The sequence below is a fragment of the Myotis brandtii genome, unplaced genomic scaffold (genome assembly GCF_000412655.1).
Source record: "Myotis brandtii unplaced genomic scaffold, ASM41265v1 scaffold343, whole genome shotgun sequence".
Taxonomy (NCBI): Eukaryota; Metazoa; Chordata; class Mammalia; order Chiroptera; family Vespertilionidae; genus Myotis; species Myotis brandtii.
Genome location: NW_005363209.1, coordinates 2115519 through 2143252, shown reverse-complemented (window position 1 = coordinate 2143252; position 27734 = coordinate 2115519). Strand labels below are relative to the sequence as shown.

General features: G+C 37.7%; 1 protein-coding gene across 3 annotated transcripts in view; it reads left to right on the top strand.

Annotated features, from left to right (window-relative positions):
- The window catches only part of KLHL32 (kelch-like family member 32), a 203056-nt gene extending 178678 nt beyond the window's left edge, over window positions 1-24378 (top strand). For all 3 annotated transcript variants that reach the window (XM_005871470.2, XM_005871469.2, XM_014543932.1), the window contains 4 exons: window positions 2085-2143; window positions 5704-5896; window positions 7890-7984; window positions 20558-24378. In XM_005871470.2, coding sequence (XP_005871532.1) covers window positions 2085-2143; window positions 5704-5896; window positions 7890-7984; window positions 20558-20719 — 509 coding nt within the window. In that variant the 3' untranslated portion in view covers window positions 20720-24378. The remainder of the gene's footprint in view (window positions 1-2084; window positions 2144-5703; window positions 5897-7889; window positions 7985-20557) is intronic.
- Window positions 24379-27734: the final 3356 nt, after the last annotated feature.

Genomic DNA, 27734 nt, shown 5'->3' with positions numbered 1-27734 from the left:
CTTGCAAGAAGCTTCTTAAATGATTTACATCTTACAGAGCCCCAGAACGAATTTATAATTAAAAGTTTTCTAAAGTAAGTGCTCTATGAGAAGGGAAGTTAGGGGCCTAGAGGCAGGAAGAAGCCTGTGTATAGTCAAGCTGACAGGGATAAGGCTGTCTTGGACAGTATTGTAACTACTCATTAGAAAAATTATCTTTATTGTTGAAAGTATTACAGATATCCCCTTTTTTTCCCCATTGGCCCCTTTCCCCCTGCTCCCACCGCCCCCTCCCCCAGACCTTTACCACACTATTATATGTGTCCATGGTTTATGCATATATGCATATAAATTATTTGGTTAATCTCTTCCTGCCCTTCTCCCCACTTCCCTATCTGTTTCATGCTTCCATGTCTCTGGATCTTTCAAAAAAATTCAATAGGAAACTTTTTAGTCTGCCTCAATTTTAGATATTTATTGCAAAAGTAGCTGCTTCTTTGTGATACTTATTAAAATGAGAATGTTATTCACTTTATACAAGTGTCTAGTAATATGTGTGAGACAATATTTTTAAAGACAGAATTGGAGGGGGGAGGTACTTATATTTCTGTTATTGCTTAACATTTATATCATATTATTTTCTTTTTGCTGCTTTATTTTTTAGCTTTTCCATTTAATGGTAAAAATTAAAGTAGAATCAAGTATTTCTGTGTTTTATAGGGCTCAATGTATACCACAAACATGAAAAGAAGTATGGGAAATTTAGCTAAAGGTATAATGATTTTTTTAGTTGTTCTTGATTAAGCAGAAGGTTTCAGGTTTTTTTGGATCTAAGCGGTTGTCAAGAGGGCTTTAAAAGAGTTGAGGACAGCAGCAATTATGCTCTAGAACTATGCTGTCCAGTATGGTAGCCATTAGCCACTTGTAGTTTACTGAGCACTTGAAATGTGGCTAATCTGGACTGAGATATGCTATGTCAACTATACACTGGATTTTGAAGACAATATGAAAAAATATATCTCAATATTTTTTACATTGATATCATGTTGAAAAGATAATATTTTGTCTATTTTTAGTGAAATGAAATTTATATTTGGTTTAATTTCACTGTTTTTACTTTTAATGTGGCTACTAGAAAAGTTAAAATTGCATATGTGACTCACATTTGTGAGTCGGGTTATATTCTATTGGATAACATTGGTTCTAGATTTCTTTTTTAAAACATGTTTTTATTGATTTGAGAGAAAGAGGAAGAGAGAGAGAGAAACATTGATCGGCTGCTTCCTGCATGCCCCCTACTGGGGATCCAGCCTGCAACCAGGGCATGTGCCCTGATGGGGATTGAACCAGTGACCTCTTGATGCATGGGACAATACTCAAGCAACTGAGCCACACTGACCACAGCTAGATTTCTTTTTATAAGTAATGTCTTTTCTTACATATGGTTCTTCTAAAGCAGTGGTTCTCAACCTGTGGGTTGCAACCTTTTTGGCAGTCGAACGACCCTTTCACAGGGGTCGCCTAAGACCATCCTGCATATCAGATATTTACATTACGATTCATAACAGTAGCAACATTACAGTTATGAAGTAGCAACAAAAATAATTTTATGGTTGCGTTACAACATGAGGAACTGTATTTAAAGGGCCAGAAGGTTGAGAACCACTGTTCTAAAGAGATACCAGGATATCACTGTGTTAGTAGATAGAAGACTAGAGATTTAAAACTGTCAATTTAGCTAAAGACAAGAATTTTCTATAGAACTATGTTCCTGGCATAAACTGCAAAGATTTGTCACTCCCCCCTCCCTCTCTATTCATTTCCCCTCATTCTGGCCATGTTGGGGATCTTGCCAGAATTGGGGATCTCTTGCTAATCTCTGCATACTTGCTGCTTGCTCTCAACTGGATTGCTTCTGAAATGTTTCTTGAAAATGAAACGGCTTCAAAATAAGCTTCTTAATTATGGCATAGGTTCACCACAAGGGTATACAAACAAATTCTCAACAGTAGCTAATTTTTCTTTAATTGTATCTCATTCTTATGTTGGAATATCCTATTTCTTATTCATGAAAGCTCTAACACGTGTTAATCCATTACATACAGGTGGAGTAACTAACACCGCACAGTATCAGAATAGACTAATGGTGTATGAACCTAACCAGGTAAGAATCCTATAAGAAGAGCTCATTACCTTAATTAAAATGAATTTTAAAAGATGTCTACAGTAATTAGTAGTTGGAATGCCAAGTCTACACACACACACACACACACACACACACACACACACACACGCGCGCGCGCGCATCTTAAACCTAGATAGAAAAGGAAGCATCTGGATAAACTGCTTTTTGCTTCTTTTTTTTTCTCATAAAGTTTTAGCTCCTTCAGTTTTATTCTATACAACATGCTTAACTCTTTCAGAGTTTTGCCCAATGTAGAAAAAAGGGGAAGACATTTCCATTATCTCAAGTAGCTGTTCATATTCAGAGGCATCCAAAGAAAGGATTGGGATTGTCCTGTTGCTATGTCCTTTTAGAAGGCATGTCATGGGCGATGGGGGTGGACTTGCTTATGGTTTCATTATTCCAAAATAAAATAATGACTTTTATTTAACTCAGTATAGCCAAAATGTCCTAGAACAGGGTCTAGGACACATCCAAAGTAGAAGTAGCTGAAGAGTTTGTTTTTCATCTGATAACTGGGGCCTGGACTGAAAGCATTATGATGGCTCCTGTCCCTCCTTCTGCCACTTCTCATGCACACATAACATCTCCCCTCCCCCCCAAATAACTATTTTTATTCTCTTTTTTTCTACCTAAATATCTATGACTTTAGCAAATATGGGCTGAAATTTGCTATTTCTATGATTTTGGTCATGTCAATTTTTTCATGATTATGACAATATTCACAATGATTTAACCTGGGGATTTCATATTTGTCTGCTGGAAATACTGGAACATGAAACAACAGGTTGGCATTGGCTGTCCAATTTGGGATTAGCCACCAAATGTATGTCCAAAGTGACCTCAATCTATTTGGAATCTTTTTATTTTAACAATTACTTAATTCTGAATTTAACGAAGGTATTTCTGTCTTTGCAAGTGTGTTTCCTGATGTCATTAGAAGCTGTAGATTTCAGAGACCACATGTCCATGGGCCAGATGTCTCAAGAGGGATCATTAATTGCAGTTGCTTGAGTTCAGTGCACACGTGGTTAAAGAGGAAGAAGGTGTTAACGTTTCTCAAATGACTTCTGTCTCATGTTTGTACACACATGCTCTTTTTAAAAATTCTGCTGGCATATTGTTTACAGTGGGTTCTGGCAAACATCACATCTGCTTGCATCTTGCTCAGAATCTCAATAACTCTATCATCCAGCCCCGGTGCTTATTTCACTGCGAGGCCTTTGTGGAGAGTCGATAATGCCCGCCATCTGCCACAGAGCACATCGCTACCTGCCAACAGGCAGGCTGGGCTGACCTCTGCTTCCCCACCACTGATTAGTATTCACGTGCTAGCTTATTAGGAATGACCCCACCAGGCCTCTCTGTTTCCTTGCCTTTGCAGCGGTTGTCGGCTCACCTGGCAGGCACGGCAGTGAAGGAGGCTAAAGATGTAATCAGGGGATGCAGGCAGGCTTTGCAAACCAGATGGGGTCCACAGTCCTATGGCAGGGGACCGGACTGCTAATGCAGACGCCAATTTCTAATATTATTCAGGGCTGCCTCATAGAAAGCATCCTAAGAAAAGTATCATCAGAGTTTTGAGGTAAATCCACTCCCATGTAATGTATTAAAGATATTTCTTAGCGGAATACCTGAAAGAAAGGTTTGACTATTTTATTAAAGAAGACATTTAATTGGAAGGAGATTCTTAGTATGATATGTTTAAAAAGGAGAAGCAGCCCTAGCCGGTTTGGCTCAGCAGATAGAACATTGGCCTGCAGACCAAAGGGTCCCAGGTTCAATTCCGGTCAAGGGCATGTACCTTGGTTGCAGGCTCCTCCCTGGCCTGGGTCCTGGTCAGGGCTCATGCAAGAGGCAACCAATCGACATGTTTCTCTCTGTCTTTCCCTCTCTCTTCCACTCTCCCTAAAAAATCAATGGAAAAATATTCTCAGATGATGATGAAAAACAACAAAAAAGGAGGAACAGATAAATGCAAGCCTTTCAAATTATACAAACCACTTTCATTTTTTTGAGTGTAACTTTAAAAGAGAAATTAGAAATGAGCTAATAGATATACCTTTAGTTAATACCCAGTATTTATACAAAACATTTTCTTTTTCCTTTACAGCTTTGTGAACTATTGAAATTCTATGTATTCTAAACATCATAGGATTTTTTTCTGGTCAAAATCCAAATTTTTCTTGGCAAAAAGGAATCTGGGTTGTTCCTGTATGTTTTGTGTTTATGTAGAAAGAAAATGGTTATGTTTACTTACCTGTCCATTACTTAGTTGAGATATAAAATTAGTCATTTTATTTTTATCTAATTTTACATTACATTTTAAATAGGAGCCTTATGTAAGAGGTGTTGAGCATACCGTTCTTATTATTAAGAGTAACCCAGAACCAAATATTGCCTAAAATTATCATATAAAACTTGGCCTTCTACAAAAACCAATAAATGCCTAGAAATAACTTTTCTCAGCTTGACAAAAAATGTGATTGTAAATACATTAAAGGAGGCTGATAAAAGGCAATGAAGGAATCCATTGCTGAATCAAATCTTAGCTCTTCCATTGATCTCAAGAGGTTAATCTTAGAAGAACAGCAAAGCCACCCTCACTCTAGCTTAGGTAGGATCTGGGGATAGTCAGTGATTAACACAATACTTTTTTAAAAGTGTATATTTTTTGGACATTTATTATGTGTGAGGCATTGTTCTAAATCAGTGGTTCTCAACCTTGGCTGCACATTAGAATCACCTGGGAATCTTTAAAATATCCTGACTTCGGGCCCATCCTCCAGAAATTCTGTTTCTTTGTTTCTGTTTCTTTGTTATGAATGTTGTGGCCCCATCCCATAACAAAGAAACAGAATTTCCGGAGGATGAGGCCCAGAAATCAGGATTTTAAAAAGATTCCCAGGTGATTCTAATGTGCAGCCAAGGTTGAGAACCACTGTTCTAAATGCTTTATGTGTATTAGCTCATTTAACCTACACAACAGTCTTGGCAGGTGGCTATTATTACCCCAATGGGGAGGCACCATTGAGGGCATAACCAATGGTAGAAGTTCAGGTGTTTTGCATTGAGCTGCTGTTTTTTGCAAATGAGGAAACAGGCACAGAGAGGTCAAGTAAATTGTTCAAGGTTACACACAGGTTATGAAGTCAGGTATTCAAAGTCCAGAGCCTGTTTCTTAATCATCACACCACCTTAGTCAGTAAACCTAGCCATGCACTTTCACTCTTAATTTGCATAAGTAAATTCTCTCAATTTCTATATTTTCATATGCTTCCCTTACAAATGCGAAATGCCCTATGAAATGCAACCCAAACAAGAGGAAATGCCTTATGTAAGTTGAAAAATAGAGCTGGAACATGTGGGTGTTTCTGCCCTTGTTCTCAGGGAAGAAGTCCATTCCTTTCAAAGTATATGAACAACATTTAAACAGAAAGTGATTGTCAAACATTAGGTCCCCACTACTAACAAGGCACAGCTGTTCTCTGCCATGAAGATCTGCTATTAACAGAATTCACCTGGATTTCTTTTTCCAGAACAAGTGGATAAGCCGCAGCCCCATGCTGCAGAGAAGGGTCTACCACTCCATGGCTGCGGTCCACAGGAAGCTCTACGTCCTTGGAGGCAATGACCTGGACTACAATAACGACCGGATCCTGGTGCGGCATATAGATTCCTACAACATAGACACCGACCAATGGACGCGCTGCAACTTCAACCTGTTGACTGGCAAGTACCTTTGTTAAGTAAATCAGGAAAAGCTAAGATTCAAGAAGCTTCCTCTCTAAATACTGAGTGCACGACAACAGAACAACTTGCTTTTATTAACTAGAAAGGTGCACATTCTTTATCTCACATAACTTCACCCCATCAGGTGGCTGAGCATCTAGTTTGACCTTTGTGTGTGCCCTCATGTGACTAAGAGCATGTCAAGTCCATTTCTGTCAATATATTAACATAGGAACTTGAATACAACTAGGAGGAGCCAGGTGCGGAAAGAGTTAATGACTCTTTACAGAAGCAAATCGTTTTTTACTTCTCATTACTTTTAGTTGTCATTTCTTTTTTATTTTATTTTATTTATTTATTTACTTATTTATTTTGCTTTTACACTACCGCTGTAATGCATTTTGTATTTCATATACTGTGCATGTCAAAACAAAACAGGCATTAATGGTCAGGGGTACATCCTTCCCAATGTCATCAGTTCCTACTCCACAATCAGACACCGAGGAGACCTTCTGGTTAGGAGTAATTCAGTGAGAGGCGGGATGGCCGGAGTTGGAGTGGCCATCTGCATCCATGCACTCTGGTGTCAGAGCTAGGAGAGACGTCAGGAAAGCTTGGAGGGCACAGTTGCAAGTTGGGAGTCTCTGCATGAGTCGTCATTTCTTATAAGTTCAGGAGAATGGTTTTCATTTTTTGTCACTGTTGAATATTGTTTCTGGCTGTTTTCTCCTAAAGATTAAACCTTTGAGCAGTTCTGAGCATAGGGGTGTGGCAGCATTTCTGGGCACACACCGCCATCCCAGCCTTCCCACAGGGCAGCACTAGGTATGGGCCATCCTTATCCCGAAAGGGAATGAAAGGGAAGCGGTGAACAGCTTACCCCTGACATTTCTTTATGGAGTTGAACACTATTTCTCCCTTGTCAGCTGCGTCCTTAACAACCACCAGTGACCGGATCCCTTCCAGGCTGCTCTGCTAATAGGAAAATCAGACTCAGAATGGTGGGCAGACTAGTGCTTGGAGGCGATTTAATATGCCGAGTGGGCCCTCAGCCACCTGCTGGTGCTGGGGAAACACCATTGAAGGCATAGCCAGTGGGAGAGGTTCAAGTGTTTTGCACTGAGCTGCTGTTTTTGTTTTGTTTTTTGAAAACCTGATTTTTAAGGCCCACCTACAAGTACTTAATTCTGGTCTAAGTTGCTGTAGAGGTGCCTGAGCCCTCGGTCCCTGGATCTGTCTGCTATAGGATCCAGCTTATTTATTACCGGAGTCAATCCTGTGTCAGCCCATCAATAAAAAGAGACTGTCTCACTCTTTGATGGCCTCAAGGGAAGAATATGTGGTAGTGAGTTATTCTGTCTTCTTTTTTAAATGGGGAAGGGACCTTTCATCATTTTGGCATGTCAGTATCTAGGGACTATCCAGGCTGGTCTCAGCTCAAGAACTTTAATATAGTCTTAAAGCTGTTGTGTATGTAAAGAGAGGGAGGGTGGTAACTTTGTCTTTTTTGTCATTTGTCTTCATTTTGGGGCACGCTAGGGGCATGGCTCTGTTTTATTGGTTTCTTGGGGTTGCAGCTGTTTACAAATGTAAGTATTTGCCTTAAAAGCATTCGTAGTACAAGAGGTTTTTTGCATTTCTAAAATACACCTTTTTTTCCCCGCTACTGAAAATGTATGGCATGTAACAATATAAAACTCTTACTGGTAGTTCTCAATGGCTTATTATTACTGTATTTTATGCTGTTTTTACTAACTTGGCTAACCAGTGTTATGACCTGGTTCTGATCCGACACACATTCATTTGCTGAGAAATGGTGCTTAATTTCTCCCTCTGAGTAGTGGGAGGCAGCGATTAGTTGCTGCAGAAACCCTGTGGAGTATACAAGTCTACCACAGGGCAAATTGTATCTCTCAGTGGCAAAAGGGTTAATTAAAACATGCAAGGAAAGGGATTTATTTTTTTTATTTTTATTCAATTCTCTTTACTTTAGGCCAAAATGAATCTGGAGTTGCTGTCCATAATGAGAGAATCTATTTAGTTGGTGGATATTCGATTTGGACAAATGAGCCTCTGGCTTGTATCCAGGTGAGTGGTTGAAGTTCCTTTTGAAGTTTGTCAAGGGGTTCAGGGAGGTTATTTTTTGCAGTGCTGCTCCTGAAGGAAGAGATATTTACACGTAGAAAGAGGCTTGAGCTCCCATTGTGCAGCTAGTTCAGCCACTAAACCTCATCCAGCATCCCAAAAATGGTACTTAAGAAAGAGCTCTATTAAAAATGGAGATGAAAACTTTGAAAATCTAGACATTTATGAAATAGATCTTTCACACCCCAAAACTTCACAAATGTGTTTCTATTCCATTTCTTTATTTTCTATATTGTGATTTGTTCATTTCCATAAATGCCACCTACAAAGGTGTTCTTCCTTCCTGAAGAGTGAACAGTAGGGGGCTATGATTGGCCTGATGGGGGCAACCTTTGCCCCAAAGAATAGTCTTGGCTGGTCAGCATGTGAGCAGCCCAGGCTGGGCAAGTTGCTAGCTAGGCCATTGAAAATAGCAGTAGCTTTTGTTGATATACATATTATAAGGTATTATTGTTATTTATTTATTACATTTTGTATCTTAGTTGTTTTTCTGTTTTACATCTTTTCTGATATCATATTGACATGTATTAGCCCTGACCTTTTTCCTGATCTCCATAAAAATACATCCTTATAACTACTCATATTATCTAATATATTTGTGGGAAGATTAAAAAAATATCTTCATTGATTTTTAGAGAGAGAAGAGGGGAGAGAGAGACATATCTATGTGAGAGGGAAACATCAATTGGCTGCCTTCTGCACCCTCCCCACTAGGGACCGAGCCCAAACCCCAGCATGTGCTCTGACTGGGAATTGAACTGGCATCTGATTGTGACTGAAGAAAAATGTATATATATTTTAAAAAAAAATTTTTTTAAAGAAACTTTCTCATTTGTCTTAAGCTTTCAAAATGTCTTCTTCTCTTGATTTGTCTTGCCAGAGGTTTTTCTGGGGACTTTAACATACTTCTAGTATGGATATAGATAAAAATTAGCAAGGGTAGCATAGATATGAATACAGTAGTTCCCCTCTAATCCAAATTTTGCCTTTTGCTGTCTGTTACTCATGGTCAACCACAGTTGAAAATATTACATGGAAAATTCCAGAAATAAGCAATTTATAAATTTAAAAGTGCACACTATTCTGCATAGTGTGATGAACTCTCTGACCCGTTCCCTCTGCCCAGGACTGGAATCATCTGTTTGTCCAGCATATCCACACTGTATATGGCTCTCCTCTCTTTAGTCACTTAGTGGCCAGCTTGGTTATCCGAGCCACTGTTGTGGTATCTCAATGCTTGTGTTCAAGTAACTTTTATTTTACTTAATAATGGCCTGAAAGTGCAAGGGTAGTGATACTGGTATTTTAGATATTCCAAAGAGAAGATGTAAAGTGTATATATTTATAGGAAGAAACAATAAATTGTGTTTGGTACTATCCACAGTTTCAGACATCAGTGGAGGTCTTAGAATGTATCCGCATGGATAAGGGGGACTACTCTAACATAATTAACAAACTTTTCCAAGTGGATCAAACAATTAGTGAGGATAGTGTTCTTTTTTTTCTGTTTGAGATATAATTGACATTTAATATTTTATTAATTTAAAGTGTACAACGGGAAGAGAGAAAATACTTGCAAATTGTATTTTTTGAGGAACTGTCATGTTTTCTATAGTGGCTGCATCAATTTATGTTATCTACCAAGAATGCACAAAGGTTCTCATATCTCCACATTTTCATGAATACTTATCTCTTGTCTTTTTTATGACAGCCTTTATTTTTAACTTTATTGTTGAAAGTATTACAGTCCCCCCTTTTTTGACCCTCTCCACCCCGCTCCTGCCCCCTCCCCAGGCCTTCCTCACAATAAGGTTTGAGATGACATCTTATTGTGTGTGGTTTTGGTTGGCATTTCCCTGATGATTAGTGATGTTGAGCACCTTTTAATGAACCTGTTGGCCATTTGTTATGTCTTCTTTGGAAAAATATTTATTCGATCCTGTGCCCATTTTTTCAATCGGATTGTGTGTTTTTGGTTTTTTTTTTCCTGATGAGTTTTATGATGTCTTTATATTTTTTGGGGTATTGACCACCTATCAAACATATGATTTGCAAGTACTTTCTCTCATTCTGTAGGTTGTCTTTTCGTGATCTTTAATTCCTTGAGGGAGACCAGCTACCTTTTTAAGGTTTCTGAAAAGGGGGAACTTACATATGAATTTAGGAAGTTGGCAGAGGATGAAGAGGATAAGGCTTCATGAAGGATAAACCTTGGAAGATGGACAGGGTACATAGATTGTTTGGAGTTTTTACAGCTGAATTGTATGAATCCTTTATATGTTTTGGTTATTAACCCTTCTCAGATATACGATTTGCAAATATTTTTTCCCAATTGATGGGTTGCATTTTCTTTTTTTTTTTTTTAATGCTTTCCTTTGCTGTGCATAAGCTTTTTAGGTTGATATAGTCCCACTTGTTTATTTCTGCTTTTGCTGCCTTTGCTTTTGGTGTATATTACAAAAAAAAAAAAAAAAAAAAAATCGTTGCCAAGACCAATGTGTTTTACCTCTGTGTTTTTTTTTCTAATTTTATGGTCTCAGGTCATATGTTCAAGTCTTTAATAAATTTTGAGTTGATTTTTGTGTATGGTATAAAATTGGGATCCAGTTTCATTCTTTTTAAAAAAATATATTTTTATTGATTTCAGAGAGGAAGGGAGAGGGAGATAGAAACATCAATGATGAGAGAGAATCATTGATCAGCTTCCTCCTGCATGACACCAACTGGGGATCGAGCCTGCAACCCGGGCATGTGCCCTTGACTGGAATCGAACTCAGGACCCTTCAGTCCGCAGGCCGACGCTCTATCCACTGAGCCAAACCAGCCAGGGCTCCAGTTTCATTCTTTTGCATTTGTTTTTCTAGTTATCCCAGCGCCATTTATTGAAGAGACTATCCTTTCCCTCATTGTATGTTCTTGGCTTCTTTGTCAAAAATTAGTTGATTATATATACATGGGTTCATTTCTGGGCTCTCTATTCTGTTCCATTGATCTTTTCCCCCTCCCCCCCCCGCAAACAAACAAACAAAACCAGTGTTTTATTTACTGTAGTTTGAAATCAGAGTGTGTGATGCCTCCAGCTTTATTCACTTTCTCATGATTGCTTTGGCTATTTTTTTTTCTTTCCGTGTGTGTGGTTCCATATGAATTTTGGGATTTTTTTTTCCTGTGAAAAATGCCATTGGAACATTGATACGGATCACATTGCTTTTATTTTTTTCCTTTAGGAAATTTCCAAAAGACTTTTTCTCATTTTTTATTGAATTTATTGGGGTGACACTGGTTAAGAAAATGATAAAAGTTTCAGGTGCACAATTCCATAACACATCATCTGTCACTGTATTGTGTTCACCACCAAAAACAAAGTCTCTTTCCATCACCATTTATCCCCCTTATACCTTCCTCCACCTACCCCAGGCAATCACCACACTCTTGTCCATGTCCGTGAGTTTTTCCTTTTTTGCTCGATCCCTCCACCATCCACCATCACAACCTCCACCCCTGACAGCTTTCAGCCTGCTATGAATGAGTCTGTCTATATTTTGCTTGTTGCTCATTTTGTTCATTAAATTCCATTGCTTTTAGTATAATAATTCTTCCAATACATGAGCACAAAATACTTTTTCCATTTACTTGTAACTTCATTTTCTTTCATAAATGTCTTTTTCAGTACATAGATCTACTCATCCTCTTGGTTAAATTCCTAGGTACTTTATTGTTTTTTCTACACTTGTAAATGAAATTTTCTTAATTTCTCTGATAGTTTGGTGTTAGTGTATAGAAATGCAACAGGTCTTTGTACATTGATTTTGTATCCTACAAGTTTACTGAATTGATTTATTAACTCTATAACAGTTCTTTGGTGGAGCCTTAGGGTTTTGTATTATATCATGTCATCTGCAGACAGGAAGTTTTATTTCTTTTAGTTTTATACCACCGAGTATGATGTTAGCTGTGGGCATGTCATATATGGCATTTATTATGTTGAAGTATGTACCCAGTTTGTTGTGTTTTTTTTTTTGAGGGGGTGCTTATAAAATGAATTTTATTTATTTATTTAAAATATATTTGTATTGATTTCAGAGAGAAAGGGAGAGATACAATCATCAATGATAAGAGAGAATCATTGATTGGCTGCCTCCTGCACACCCGCTACTGGGGATCAAGCCCACAACCCGGGCACGTGCACTTGACCAGAATCGAACCTGGAACCCTACAGTCCTTAGGCTGATGCTCCAGCTAGGGCTGATTTTTTAAAAAATTTATCTTTATTATTGAAAGTATTATAGATGTTCCCCCCCCCTTTTTTTTCTCCCATTGACCCCCTCCACTCCACACCCACTCCCTAGGCCTACTGCACTAATGTTTGTGTCCATGGGTTATGCCTATATGCATATAAATTCTTTGGTTAATCTCTCTCCTACCTCCTCACCTCTGAGAGTTTTTATCATGAATGGATGTTGAATTCGTCAAATACTTGTACTACATCAGTTGAGATGAGCATATGACTTTTATCTGCCGTTTTGTTAATATGGTGTATAACATTGGTTAATTTACATATGTTGAACCATCTCTAAATCCCACTTTATCATAGTGTATGATCTTTCATTTATTATTATTTTTAATCCTCACCCATGTTTAGAGAGCTAAAGAAAGATTGATATGATAAAGATACATTGACTGGTTGCCTTCCTTAGGCACCCCAAGTGATAGATCCTGCAACCCAGGTATGTGCCCTGACTGGGAATTGAACCGGCATTCTTTTGGTGCACAGGATGATGCTCCAACCAACTGAACCACTCTGGCCGAGCTAGTGTATGATCTTTTAAATGTGGTGTTGAATTTGGTGTACTATTTTGTTGAATTTTTACATCTATAGTCATCAGAGACACTGGCTTGTCATTTTCGTTTTTTGTAGTGCCCTTGCCTGGTTTGGGTATCAGGGTAATGGTAGCCTTGTGAAATGAGTTTGGAAGTTTGTCCTACTCTTAAATTTTTAAAAGAGTTTGAGAAGGATTGGTATTAATTCTTTAAATATTTGATAGAATTCACCAGTAAATCCATCTAGTCCTGGACTCTTCTTTCTGGGAGGTTTCTGATTACCAATTCAATCTCCTTATTAGTAATTGGTCTTTTCATATTTTCTGTTTCTTTAGTCTTGTGTTTCTAGGAATGTATCCATTTCTTCTAGGTTGTCAAAGTTGTTAGTGTAGAAGTTATAATGTCTCCTCCTTCATTTCTAATTTATTTGATATTCTTTTTCCTTGGTAAGTCTGGTTACAGGTTTGTCTACTTGGTGTATCTTTCCAAAAAAAAAAACAAACAAAAAGCAGCTCTTAGTTTCATTCATACTTTCTGTTATCTCTTTTGTCTCTGATTCATTTATTTCCACTTCCTCTAACTTTGAGCTTGGTTTGTTCTTTTTTCTAGATCCTTGAGCTATAAATTTAGGTTTTGTTTGAGCTCCTTTTTTTCTTAGGCATTTATTGCTATGACCTGCACTCTTAGAACTTATTTTGCTGCACTTCATAAGTTTTGATATGTTGTATTTCCATTTTCATTAGTCTCAAGATATATTTTGAGTTCTCTCTTTAATATTTTTATTGATTTCATAGAGGATGGGAGAGGGAGAGATAGAAACATCAATGATGAGACAGAGTCATTGATCCGCTATGGCCTGCATGACCCGCACTGGGGATTGAGCCTGCAACCTGGGCATGTGCCCTGACTAGAAATTGAACCATGACCTCCTGGTTCACAGATTGACACTCAACCACTGAGCCACTCCAGCAGGGCTTGAGTTCTCTTTTGACTTCTTCTTTGCCACTTTAGTTTTTAAGTAACGTGTTGCTTGATCTCTTCATATTTGTAATTTTTCCCCATTTTCTTCTTGTAACTGATTTCTGGTTTTATACCACTATGATTTAAAAAGAGGCTTAATATTATTTCAGTCTTCTAAAATTCACTAAGACTTGTTTTGTGGCCTAACATATATATGATCTATCCTGGAGAAGTTCCAGAATATATTTTTTCTTAAGCATAAATGAAGTATGAACAAAAACATATCATGTACTAGTGTTAAGAACACTTTAATATATTTAAAAAATTTAAGTGTTGTGTAAACTATGATCTCCACAATGCAGTTAAGTTAGAACTTAAAAAGTTAAATAGCCCAGTCAGTAAATAAAAAATAAAGAGGTAAACAAACCCCTAAATATCTGGATATAAGACATTGCTAAATAACTTAAAGGAGTCATAGTGAAAGTTTTTAAAAAAATACCCAAAACTGAGGGTTAGTGAAAAATAATAGCAAAGCTTGTGGGGTAGATATAGCATAATACATTAGAGAATAAACTAAAGGTAGGAGATAATACAAATGAGAGAAAAGCAATAAACTATTAAACAGCAATACAATAGAAAAATATCAAGGCCACAAGTTAGTCCTTTGAAAATATTAAAGTCTTTAAATAAGTCTTTAGTTAATTGAAGGCTGCTTAGTACTGGAGTTTGCTTATATCTTTTGGATAAAAATAAGCACACTGCTTTCCCACAAGGAGTGCTTATAGTCTCTCATCCAAACATGTATTTGTCAGTCTTCACTGAGTTTTGGATTCCTTTTTATTTTTTACTTTACAGAATTTAAAACTTTGAACTGGCCAACAGGCAGTGCTCTGTTAATGACTTTTGGCTCTTCCTAATCAAATCTGTTGTCCTCAAAAGATGAAGTACTTGGGTATATTTTAAACCACTAAAGATATTCTAGAGTAGCCTCAGAATTAAGGTGATTTTATAAGAGGAGATTCATAAATACTTTGATCAATACCTGTATTAGAATACATTTTACCTATTAAGATCAGATATTCTAATATATTTGCTTTTTAAAAAGTCAGCATTCTGGCTAGTTCTGTGTTCCATTAGCCATTTTGACATACAAAATGATTCATTTTGCAAATGCTGTTTATTCTCTCGGCTGGCACACTGATCCTACAAAGCACAGGTAAATTTGATAAAAGCCTTTGCAAGTCTTTACTGTTATATATAGTAAGTGTTCATATAAGTATTCAGATTGTCACTTAGAGATATTTGGAATGGAAGTCTTCATGGATAACAGATTTATCATATATCATTTTAGTTATTGACAACTGGTTAGATTATATAATCATACATTCTAAACTATGGTTGCACAATCTCAAATACTTATTTTATGGGTGACTATGGAACTGCTTATTTTGGTTCACTAATAGTAATGTATTGATGGTTGGAGAGACTAGCTACATATTCAGAAGCAAACTTCTTTACTACTAGTTGGAAGAATATCCAACAGACAAGCAAGATAATGGAAGACAGGAATAGTGTTTATGAGAAAATGTTGACTAGACATTAGAAATTCCTAAGTATAAATCAGCAGGTTGAAAAGTACAGGAAAATGGTGGAGAAAATAGTCTACATCTAAAAAACATCAACATTTAAATTTTTCATAAATCACAAATCTACATAATCCTTTTCTAAGGGCATGCATGGTTGACTAAGATTAATGAAGTTCACACTTAAATAGTTCACATTAGTCTGTTAACATCCACAACTGAAGTCTTTTTTTTTTCTATTGAAAATATCAGTCAATAAATTGTCGCATTAGATTGCCCATTCTGTACTCTAATTAAAGCTTTAACTGTCATCTGTAGGCTTCAACTACACAGGGATAAAGCATGTCAGATGTTGAGAAAGCCTATTATTTTATTTCCTCCTACTACTTGACTTAGCATAGGAGGGCAACTCAAACAAGAGAAAAGCTTGCTCTTCAATGCATACTTGTTTAAAGATTGAGATTTGGACTTGTTAGTAATGAAGACTCATGGCAAATATTAAAGACTCCTGTGGAAAATGAGGTGCTCTTGTTTATGCAGTGGGTGTATAAGCAAACGTCTGGCACAAAGGTTGACTCCGATCTGGTGCATCATGGATGATGAGCAGCACAAACGGGAGCAGCTGCATAAGTGTACACATGAGTAGTCTGTGTTTCCAGATCACCTCCACTGCTCTTCACTTATGATTACTTTTTTTTTTTTTTTTGGCTAGAGGGTATGTTGTCAAGCTGGTACCTCCTTCTCTCCAATGCCTTCTTTCTGGCAGTTTACAGGAGAGTACTTTGGAGAAAAACTGCCAACACCTCCTTTTCCCTTCTCACAGATTAAAAGGATTATATTTCCTTAACATATACAGTCTCTGTTGTTCCATGGAACCAGAAAAAAGGCTCTCTGGATGATGACCTTGACTGTTATATTGCCTTCTAAAAATTTATTCAGTTGAGGGGATGTCATGAATGGCACAAATTTCTTGCTCTTGGGTTGCAACTTGGAGTTAAATTATTGGCTCTACCACTTACTAGCTGTCTGACTTTTAGAAGTCATTGAACTTTCTCTTTAACTCAGTTTTCTTCTCTGTTAATTGAAGATAATACTTAACTTTATATAAAGTAAATATAGGAAGATCCCTACTTTCTATATTCAATGAATACTAATCAAAATCCCATTGAGATTTTCCTTTTTCATAGGAGGGTGGGGAACACTTCTCAAATTCTCTAGGAAAGTAAACATCTACACTAATAAAAGAGAAACATGGTAATTAGTGTACGACCGCTACCCTTTTCATTGGCTAATCAGTGAGTATATGCAAATTAACTGTCAGCCAAGATGGCGGCCGGCAGCCAGGCACTGAAGCGAGCATGAGGCTTGCTTGCTGCGGACTCCAACGTTCCCCGCCTCACTTGCCGGCCTCTCAGCTGCAACTCTAAGCAACTATGTACTATGTTGCAAATAAGAAGCTAAACAAAACCCCAGAAACCGGCTTCCATTCAGCCGGGCTCGGACCGCAACATTGTATCAATGTTTTCAGCAGCGAGGCCTCAAAGCTAAAGCTGGCCCAGAATAAAAAAAAAAAAAGAAAACAAGGAGCGGTTGGAAGCTTTAGTCACTCGCCAGCCGGAAAACAGCCCTCAGCCCCTCACCCAGACTGGCCAGGCACCCCAGTGGGGGCCCCCACCCTGATCCAGGACACCCTTCAGGGCAAACCAGCCAGCCCCTACCCATGCACCAGGCCTCTATCCTATATAGTAAAAGGGTAATATGCCTCCCAGCACCGGGATCAGCGGAGCAGCGAGGCTCCCGGCACCGGGATCAGCGTGACAGGGGGCAGCGCCCAAACCCCCCGATCGCCCTGCGGCTCTGGGTGTGACAGGGGGCGGGGCCACAACCTCCCTATCCGCCCTGCTCTGTTCGTGACAGGGGAAGGCACCCCAACCCCCTGATCAGCCCTGCTCTGTGCCTGATAGGGGGGAGCTCCCCAATCTCCTGATTGCCCTGCGGCTCTGTGTTTGACAGGGGGGAGCTCCCCAACCCTCTGATCGGCCCTGCTCTGTGTGTGACAGGGTGCGGTGCCCCAACCCCCTGATTGGCCCTGCTCTGTGAGTGACAGGGGGCAGCCCCCCAACCCCCTGATCGGCCCTGCTCTGTGCGTGACAGGGGGTGGCGCCGCAACCTCCCGATCAACCCTGCCTTGAGTGTGACAGGGGGCGGTGCCCCAACCCCCCAATCGGCCCTGCTCTGAGCCTGACCAGGGGCTGCACTTAGGGATTGGGCCTGCCCTCTGCCACCTGGGAGCAGGCCTAAGCCAGCAGGTCGTTATCTCCTGAGGGGTCCCAGACTGCGAGAGGGCACAGGCCGGGCGGGGGGACCCCCCTCCCCCCACCCCCCGAGTGCACAAGTTTTTGTGTACCGGGCCTCTAGTGTAAGTATAACCAAGAAAAAATTTTAAGTGAATGGGGGAGACTTGCCTTACCCAGTCAAAATAACTGTAAACGTAGTACTGCACGAAGACACATAAGTCAACAAAAGATAAAAACTTAAGTTTGCATGTAGTCTATAATAGAGATATTTTAAATTAGTCGTATCTGGGTATATTGTTTAGTAAATGGGGTGAAATACCTAGTGTCCATTTGGGGGAAAGTAGCTGTAAGTGTAATCTTTCTTTTATTTTATGCCTTAGTGATTTTCTCCTTTATGAGCTTGGAGCACCAAATCTCAATAGCCCCTTTCATCTGCAATAATACATTATTACAGTTAAAGACTTCAGAATTACTTACTGAGGTGATAGTTGGAGGCATGAGAGTGAGCAAGATCATTAAAGAAGAGTAACAACAGGTCTGTGGTTGAAATATTGGATCATTCCTACATTTAGCAAGTAGGTGGAGGAAAAGGGACCAGAGGTAGAAAGCTATTAATAGGACAATGTCAGTGATAAACTTACTAATTTCTTTAAAAGTATGGAATCCAAGGGAGAAAAGGTTTTACTTAATTTTTATTTTAAAAAATTTAAGTATAGTTGGCATGCAATATTTAGTTTCAGGCATACAACACAATGATTTCACATGGGATTTTTCTTTCAAATATTTAATTTCTGGTTGTCTTTTCCGCTTAAAGAAGATCAACATTTCTTGTAAAGCAGATTTGGTGGTCTTATGATTTCATTTACTTTTTTTTCCTGTCTGGGACACTCTTTACCTCTCCTTCAGTTCTGAATGATCTTTCCAGGAGTATTCTAGGTTGTAGATTCCTTCCTTTCAGCATATTAAAAATGTCCTGCCACTCCCTTCTGGGCTGTAGCATTGTTGCTGATAAACTTTTGGGGTTTTCTTTTATATGACTAGTTGTTTTCCTCCTTCAAGTCTCCATCTTGAAGTTTTGCCATTTTAATTACAATATGTAATGGTTAATCTTGTTTGAAACTCTGTGCTTCCTGGACTTGAATGTCTTTCCTTACCCAGATTAGGAAAGTTTTCAGGCATTATTTTTTAAAATACGTTTTCTGTTCCTTCTCTCCCTGTTTCTCCTCTGGGATTCCCATAATGTGAATGTTAATGTGCTTGATGTCCCAGAAGTCCCTTAAGCGATTCTTTAAAAAACTTTTTTTTCTTTTTGCTATTCTACTTGGGTGATTTCCACTTATCTGTCTTCCACATCATTAATCTGTTCTTCTGTATTATCTAATATGCTGTGGGTTCCTCCTAGTGTATATTTTCATTTCAGTTATTGTGTTTTTTTGTTTGTTTTTAGCTCTGATTGACTCTTTGTTATACTTGCTCTTTGTTGAAGTTCTTTTGGAGTTCCTCTCTTCTACTCTCTCATGTTTGGTGAACATCCTTATGACTGTTTGAAATCTTTATCAGGCAAATTTCTCATTTCCACTTCATTAGGGTATTTTGTTTTTACTTTGGGGGGTGAGGTGGGCTGGTTTTTATTCCTTCATTTGGGACATATTCTTTGTCTTCTCATTGCGCTTGTATTTCTGTGTTTATATAAATTAGATGAAACTGCTCTCTCCAAATCTCAAGAAAATGGTCTTATATAGAAGCAATCTGTGTGTTGACTGGGTGTGCCAGGTAGTTTGAGGAGGCATAGTAGAGCTTGGGGTAGGTGCCTGGGCTACTGGCTGGCATGGGCTCTGAGAGAGGCAGCCCAGTGTGCATGAGCAACAGTGGGCTCTGGGAGTGGTCACCCAGTGCACATGTGTGAGTGTGTTGGGAACCTGTTAATCCCACTGTTTGAGGGTGAGCTGCATCACCTGTGCTACTGCCGTCTTGGACCTTTTCCAGGGAAGGTTTTAAATGAGGTTAGAGCAGTGGTTCTCAACCTTGGCTGCACATTAGAATCACCTGGGAATCTTTTTGTTGTGGCCCCACCCCATAACAAAGAAACAATTTCCGGAGGATGAGGCCCAGAAATCAGGATTTTAAAAAGATTCCCAGGTGATTCTAATGTGCAGCCAAGGTTGAGAACCACTGGATTAGAGGGTGTTCAAACAGAGATAGATTAAGGTGTTTGGGGCTGGAAAGAACTTAATGGATTTGACAAATGAGATATAACCAACTTTCCTAATGAATATTCCTAGTAGTAAGATTGTCAGATTTGGTGAAATGTCAGCAGGCACAGACTAACAAAGAGACTCTCTTCCATATAAGAAGAGATAGAACTCTAGGTTGAAAAGGAAATGACGAGAAAATTTCCAGAATCAATGGAACTGATTATGAATTTGCTACTAAGCTGTCCTGTATATTCTGTGTGGTAGACAGAGCTAGATGTCACCAATTTTGAGAACAATGCTGGAAGGTCAATGTTGTTTTCCCCAGTTTACAACTGAGCATTTGTAACCCAACATATGACAACATCTACTAACTAGTTTGAACATGTTATTTAAGCAGCCTAAGGATAATGCTAACTACCTCATCACTCTTCTGAAGATTAAATTATTGTAAATATATACCTATGTATATGTACACACACAAGTATATAAACACTAGGCAGGAACTTAATACATATATTTGGTATTATAATGTAAGAAAAATAGCAATGGCTAAGGTATGGTCATGATGGCATAACTGAACTGCAGACTTCCTTTTATGTGTACACAGCTTTATTTTGAGCAGTCATGTCTGACATGCAGGCTTCTTTTCTTCCTTTATAGGTATTGGATGTAAGTAGAGAAGGCAAGGAAGAAGTATTCTATGGGCCTACACTCCCTTTTGCTTCCAATGGAATAGCAGCATGCTTCCTTCCAGCTCCATATTTCACATGCCCTAATCTTCAAACTCTTCAAGTGCCTCATCACAGAATTGGCACCATCTGAAAAGCCAATGCTCTGTGGATAACCATCACAACAGGAGGAAAAAAAAGCCTGACTTTTGGATACTGGGCATGAAAAGACTGAGTGCTCAAATGCTTCCTTGTCTTGTTTTATAGGTCTTATATTCAGATAAACATTAGAAAAAAAAAAAAAAGAACAATTTTCTAAAATACGTAACTGAAAATTCCTGTCAGCCTTTACAGTGTATGTAATGTACAATACAATAGCATATGTATGACTTTTATTGTGGTGTAGCTTAGTGCCAACTTAATGGTCCATTACTGTTCTATGGGTCATTAGAGCATTTTTTCTAACTAGTGCTGTCTAGGACAACATGACAGCACTAGTAAGTCAATTTCCAAGTACTGTCATCATTGATTTCTAAAAAACTTCAATACTCAATCCCTTTGCTACTTAAACCTGGGTTTGTAATTTTTCTTTAAAAATTTAACATTAGACAGCCCTATTCAATAGGGCTTCTATTAGTCATATTAACTTAAATTATCACAGAGTAATAATAATAATAATTACTCTGGGCTTAACTTTACAGAGCTTCAGTTTTCCAACTGTTTAAAAAGGATAATTAGTGATTTCCATATCAATTTAGAAGAATGGTGTGAGGATTAGGCAAATGCGCTTAAGTACTTCACCTAAGAAAAAAAAGTTACTCAAATTCCAAGGTATTTTACTGTCTAAATCTTGTACCAAACAGGGAGATTATTTTTGAATTTTAAAAATTACTAGGTAGAACTTCAAACACATGCTATAGAATAAATGATTCTAAAAGCAGGTGAAAGAGATAATGCTAATAAGAAAAAAGGGACTTTACCAAACCCAAAGAATCCTAAACTTGTGCAAATCCTTGCCTCAAATAACTCTCTCAAACATCTCATTTAAATTCATTTATTGAAAAATGACATTTTATATTCAAAAAAATTAGCTGTACTAATTTTGGTACCATAAAGTGCTTTGACATAAATTTGAACTTAGAATCAGTAATTCTAACAAAAGTTTTTCCACTTTGTTAAAGGTTATGTCAATCTTGAGTGCTTGTGGGATTCTTTCCCACCACCAATACACATATTACTACCACTTTTAATAATGCATAAGGATTTTTTTAGGCTAGGTTTTTGGATCTGCTTTGTCCATAACAAAAAAGAAAACAACTCAATAATCAATTTGAACAAAGTCAACAACAAAAAAATGTGTGTCTTCCCCTTTTCCTAATCTAAGTCACCTTTATTAAAAAGACTTCACTGACTTTTTCCATAGACATAGTTTAATCATTCAGCAATCCTTGGTTTATAGGAAATTCTAATTATATTCATGTAAACACTTTAAAGATTTTTATTCTAAATACAGAATTCACTAATCTTATACATAAGATACCTAAGATATATATCTTCTGGCTATCCAGATTTAAGGGTGGGATGGGGAGAGAAATTAGGAGTAAGAAGACAAAGTAAATTTTAAAGAACAGAGATTTAGTTTAGACAAACAAAAAAACCTTGAGAGTATTTGTACAGTTCTGAAAGTGACATAGGTAAATTTATATTTAGAAGGATGATAGATAATCTCTTTAAAAGGTATAAACCATCTAAACTAAATTTTTAAAATGCCTTACCAGGTCAGGAAAAGGGACAGCATTTCAGAATGTTTTCAACAAGGACCTATGCAAGAAATACTTGATTCATTAATGCTTCTACTTGACATACAGATTTTCCCTGTAGCAGTTTTACCTTATAAAACCATTAGTCTATTTGTAACCCCAGACCCTATATCCAACAAGTAAAGGGGAAATGGTCTAAAAATAAGTTTGTTTAATGGTAACTGAAGGCAGCCTAAGAGTACTCTTGATATTCTTCTGTGTGGATTTCTAACTATTCATTTTAAACAAATCAGTATCTATTGTCAAACTCTTCCATGGAGAACATAGTATTCAAAGAATTGAACTCAGAATTTATAGAAGCTTTACATAATTTTCAGAAACTTTATAAACCCTTTATAAGTACAGCCCAACAACAGAAAACTACATCTCTCCCCTAAAAAAGAAAAAGAACGCAGAGATCACTTATAATTAGATCCTTTCCCTCAAATCAATAGTAAGAGCTAGTAAGAAAAAAAAAACTATGTTTGGTCATTGAAACTATTCATATATTTTTCCATTTAAGTGTACTATTCTATAGCAATTCATCTTCTAGTTTCACTCTTCAAAATTAAAGATCATATTGTTTTTATATTCAAATTATCAATGTGAATTTCCATAGATCACGAAACTTCCAACTATTTAAGCATCATTTCAGTATTTTACTTTTAAAAAGAAGCAGTACTACATAGATATTGGCAGTGTTCTTAGTGTGGGGGGAAAAGCCAGCAAAGATATGAATCTCTAAAATGTAAAATGCAATAAAATTCTTTGGGTCCTTAACATAATGCCAGTTAGGTTATGATTAGGGTACCTTTTACACTTCTTCTCTTCATGCTTTCCTTGTTTAACTAGATGTATATTGTATTCCCTTCAGACACTGCAATAGCTGGAAAACTAGTGTTTTACTAAAGAGTATGAAAGCAATAGTATAAAATAGAAATTATTTTGGTTTTCAAGTAGTCAATCTGTCAAAAAAAGGGAAGTTGAATAATCATAGGTACAGACTAAGTTAAATAAATACATTTTTATTACATATCCTTAATATATGCACAAAATAACTTATAAACATGTTTATAATATAAGAATGCCCAGAATTCTTCTAAAAGTACAATTTGCAAATGCAATAATCAAATAACTATTAGCACACCAAAACTTTAATAAGCAGAAAATGGTCAATTTCAATCATATGGTACTGATTTTGGTAACCTTACCAATATATATCACAGAATCAAAATACAACTCTCATATGTTATTAAATATGTAAAAGAATGTGCTACATAGCTTCCCAAATCAACCACCTAACAAAGCATGTTATTTACATGGATATACTATACACGAGACTGACAAGGCAATATTTTTAACCCTAGGAGGAGTAGACAAGACATCAGTTTTTGGAAAAATGTAAGGTTTATGTAAAAAGTCTATCATTCAAAGAGCAGTGGTTTAGTACTGATAATACAGCGTTTAGTGAAGGTCCTATGATACCTATCTTTATCTTCAAAACACAAGTGCTGTGTAACATTTAGTATTTAGGGAAGGTAGGTTTCATACAGGCTTCTCCCAACTGCAGAGGCTTATCAAATTTCTGTGTAACATATAATTTTAACAAAGGGAACACAAAATTAAAAACTGTCAAAGTCCATAACAGTACATGAAGACAGATCCATTAATTCTTTAAGAACAAAGTAGCTTTAAAATTTTGTGATAAAGCCTGAGAGAGATAACAATGACTCAACATATACATAGTCTAATAACCCACAACTAATTATTTTTTTTACATAGATGCCCAGGTAGAAATAGTTACACTTAAGAAGAAAAGAAAATATGCTAGGAATAGGTAAGGATATAAAAGTCTTCAACTATGAAATTCTAATGCAAATGAACTCAATATCAAATGTTTTTTGTATAGAGTCAATACTCCATTTTTTCCCTCCCCCATGGAAACATTAAATGTTCAATTAAAAACATTCAATCATTACCAAATCTGAATGTCTAATAAAATCACTTCATCACACTGTTGTGCCTCAATCATCTTCTTTACACTCAATCTGACAGTGCACAGAAATTACTTGACTGGCATACTCTCAGAGTATAGAATGAACATGACATTCAGACAGTCTAAGACAGTCTAGTCTTCTGCCAGAGGTAAGTTTGGACAGAAAAGGTAGAGTCAGATGGCAGAAAGTCTGATTGAAGGATTTGACTGTCAGCTTACTAACAATGGGAAGTAAGTTGAAGGCCCTGAGCAGAAAAGTAACAAGAGGAAAGTAGTACTTTAGGAACACTAATGTCAGAACTGTGAGAAGGATTAACTGCAGAAAAAGAGACCAGAGATAAGAGATTATAGTGCTCAATAGAAAAAATAGCCGAGATGCATGGAGTGGAAAAAAATAGCAAGAGCCTGTGCTGCTGATCAACTGAAAGTGGGAGCAATGAAGAATCCAAGCTGCCTCTTAAGTTTCACAGCTAGGAACTTGGGAAAACAGTGTATTACCTGGGTAGAAAATAAAGACAGGTAGACTGGAATATAAGGTGACAAGGGCAGCCTGATACCGTTGCCTAGAGATTTCAGGAGGATCAAATTAGAGTGGTTTAGAGAGAAATTAGCCCAAGAAATAGATTTGAGAGAGAAAATTATGAGCTAGTGTTACCAATAGACTACAGAAGAATGTTGAAGGCAGAACAGGTGAAGAACCAGATCTTACCACTGGGACACGAAAAAAAGAATGTGAAGGTGCTCTCCAAGTTCAGTACATGTAGGAAGGAGCAGTTTCCCTGAGGAAGAGATGAGAAGATAAATGAAAAAGAAAATGCCACAGAGGTCAAAAAACATGAGAAATGAGGATGTACTTTCCTCATTTCACCACAAGAGAGTGACTTACAAAACAAAAGGTAGAGCAGCAGCCTCAGAGATAATGGTACTTAGGGGAAAATGGATATTAAGGAAGCAGTTATAAGGTACTCTAAGTCTGGGAATGCAAAAAGATAAGGTTATAGTAATGAGTGAAGGGCAACTGAAGATTTTTAGGAAAAGGAACTGAGTCAAATTTTTTCTTCAATTAAAGAAAAACAGCTTCTTTAAAATTTTCCTTATAAATAAAAAACATACATATACCTGTATTGCTACACTTTTGTTGCAATTGATTTTTTAAGTATAAACTTTAGTTATTCTTAGTATCTACAGTTATTCACTCTAATGCATGATTCAGCAGCAGCTTTTCTGATCCTTTAAGTTTCATACTCTAAGGAGCAAGATTCTCAGATATAGTTATCAGTCTCCCTTGGAAAATAAAAATATATAACCTATATATAAAACTCCTTTAAAAGCATCACTTTAAGTAGATAAAATAGTTTAACAAGTCATTCTCATAATGATCATAATGAAAAGAAATTCATTGCTACGAAGTCTTTTAAGTGACTGCAAAGAGACTTTCATTCATTTCATTGAAGTAAGGACAGCTGATTTGGGGGGAAAACAGACCATTTGTATATTATGAAAACAACAGATACTTCTTTAGACTTCAGATTACAATTAGGAGAGTGCTATAAACTATATTTTGCTGATTGCAATACATTTCAATTTTAAAATACTTTTTGAACCAGAAAAGGATTGACATGTTTTCTTGAAGGAATAGAACCAAAATGAAGACCAGAGTCCCAGAAGAAAGGAATTAAGAAAACATTGCAAAAAAGAGTAGGATCGTTCATCTAGTACATTAAAGAAAGAGGAACAAAGTTGAGAGTTTTTTTTTAACCTTTGTGTATACATAACACAGTATTCATATCTGCGCATATCCAAACAGAATACAGGTCACCAAATATTTCACATACATTTTCCTACTGAATCTTATCAGAACATTGTAAAATAGAAAAAGCAGTATTCTTTTTTTTTTCTCCATGAAGAAACTGAGGCTCACAAAGGTTAAGTAACTTGCTCAAGGTCACAAAGCAGAGCTAGGTTTGACAACCAGATGGGTCCCAAACACTAGGACTAGAGCTTTTTTACCAAATAATGCTTACTACAAAAAGGAGTCAAGAGCCCAACTGGTAAAATAAATCTGGATGAGATTGTTAAAGAGTTAAGAGGCAATAGCTGCTGAAAGAAACTAAACTGGTCCCCTATCCTATATAATAAAAGGCTAATATGCAAATAGATCGAACAACCGGTCGCTATGATGTGCGCTGATCAGCAGGGGGCGTGCATGGAACATGGTGGGCATAGGCCACGGCCGGATGGTGGAGCAGGTGAGCAGGGGTGCCAGACCAAGGCTGGGTGCCAGTCGCTGTCATGGGGGCGAGCCTCTGGTGATTACTGAAAATTCTTTGCTCCTGCGCACCGTGGTCCCACCTGGCATTCGCATCTGCTGCTGGCGCCAGATGGGAGGGGCCAGGTGGGGGCACAGAGGATGGGCCGAGACCCACCCCTGTGCCTACTGCAGCCTCCCAGTCCACAGTTCCTTTCAAGGTGCACGAATTCGTGCACTGGGCCCCTAGTAAACATATAAGATGCTAAATTATAAGAGGCTCTAATTGAAGAACGAGTAGATAAATCTGAGATAAATCAGGAGATAAATCTGAGGAGATAAATCTGAGATAAATCAGACCTCTTCAGTTAATTTGTAATATCAAGATTTTCCAGAATATTATTACTTATCATCTCCTTATAGGTTCTCGTTTATCTTCTTCCTGATATATCTGTTAATGACAACTGTCAAAGAAAGAATGAGTAGGGAAAAACATCTGGCAACTGTTGGAATCTACCTAAACAACACTGTTGGCTTAATTAAAAAAAAACAACACAAAAAACACACATATTATCTATACAATCATTTAGGCAGATTTTTGGTCTCATTCTTAGGTTTGGTAAGGGTTTTATTCATTAACTTGCCTCACACATTGTATAAAAAAAAACAGTTCTATCTCCTAATCCTTTCCCCCCTTCCAAAAAACTTACGAAGGTATCTTATTAGAACACTAGAGGCCCAATGCACGAAATTCGTGCAAGGGGATTGGCCCTTGCAGCTGCGGTGGCTGCCCTTGTAGCCCTGGTTTTGTCTGGAAGGTCATTTGGCTATCTGGTCTAATTAGCATATTATGCTTTTATTATTATAGATTATTAGAAACTAGAGGCCCGGTGCACAACATTCATGCACTTGGGAGGGGGGTCCCTCTGCCCAGCCTGAGCCCTCTTGCAGTCCGGGACCCCTTGAGGAATGTCCGCCTGCCACGGAGGCAGGAGAGGCTCCTACCCACTACCACTGCTGCGCTTGCCAGCTGTGAGCCCAGCTTCTGGCTGAGCGGCACTTCCCTTATGGAAGCACAATGACCACCAGGGGGCAGCTCCTGCATTGAGCACGTCATAGTGACTGG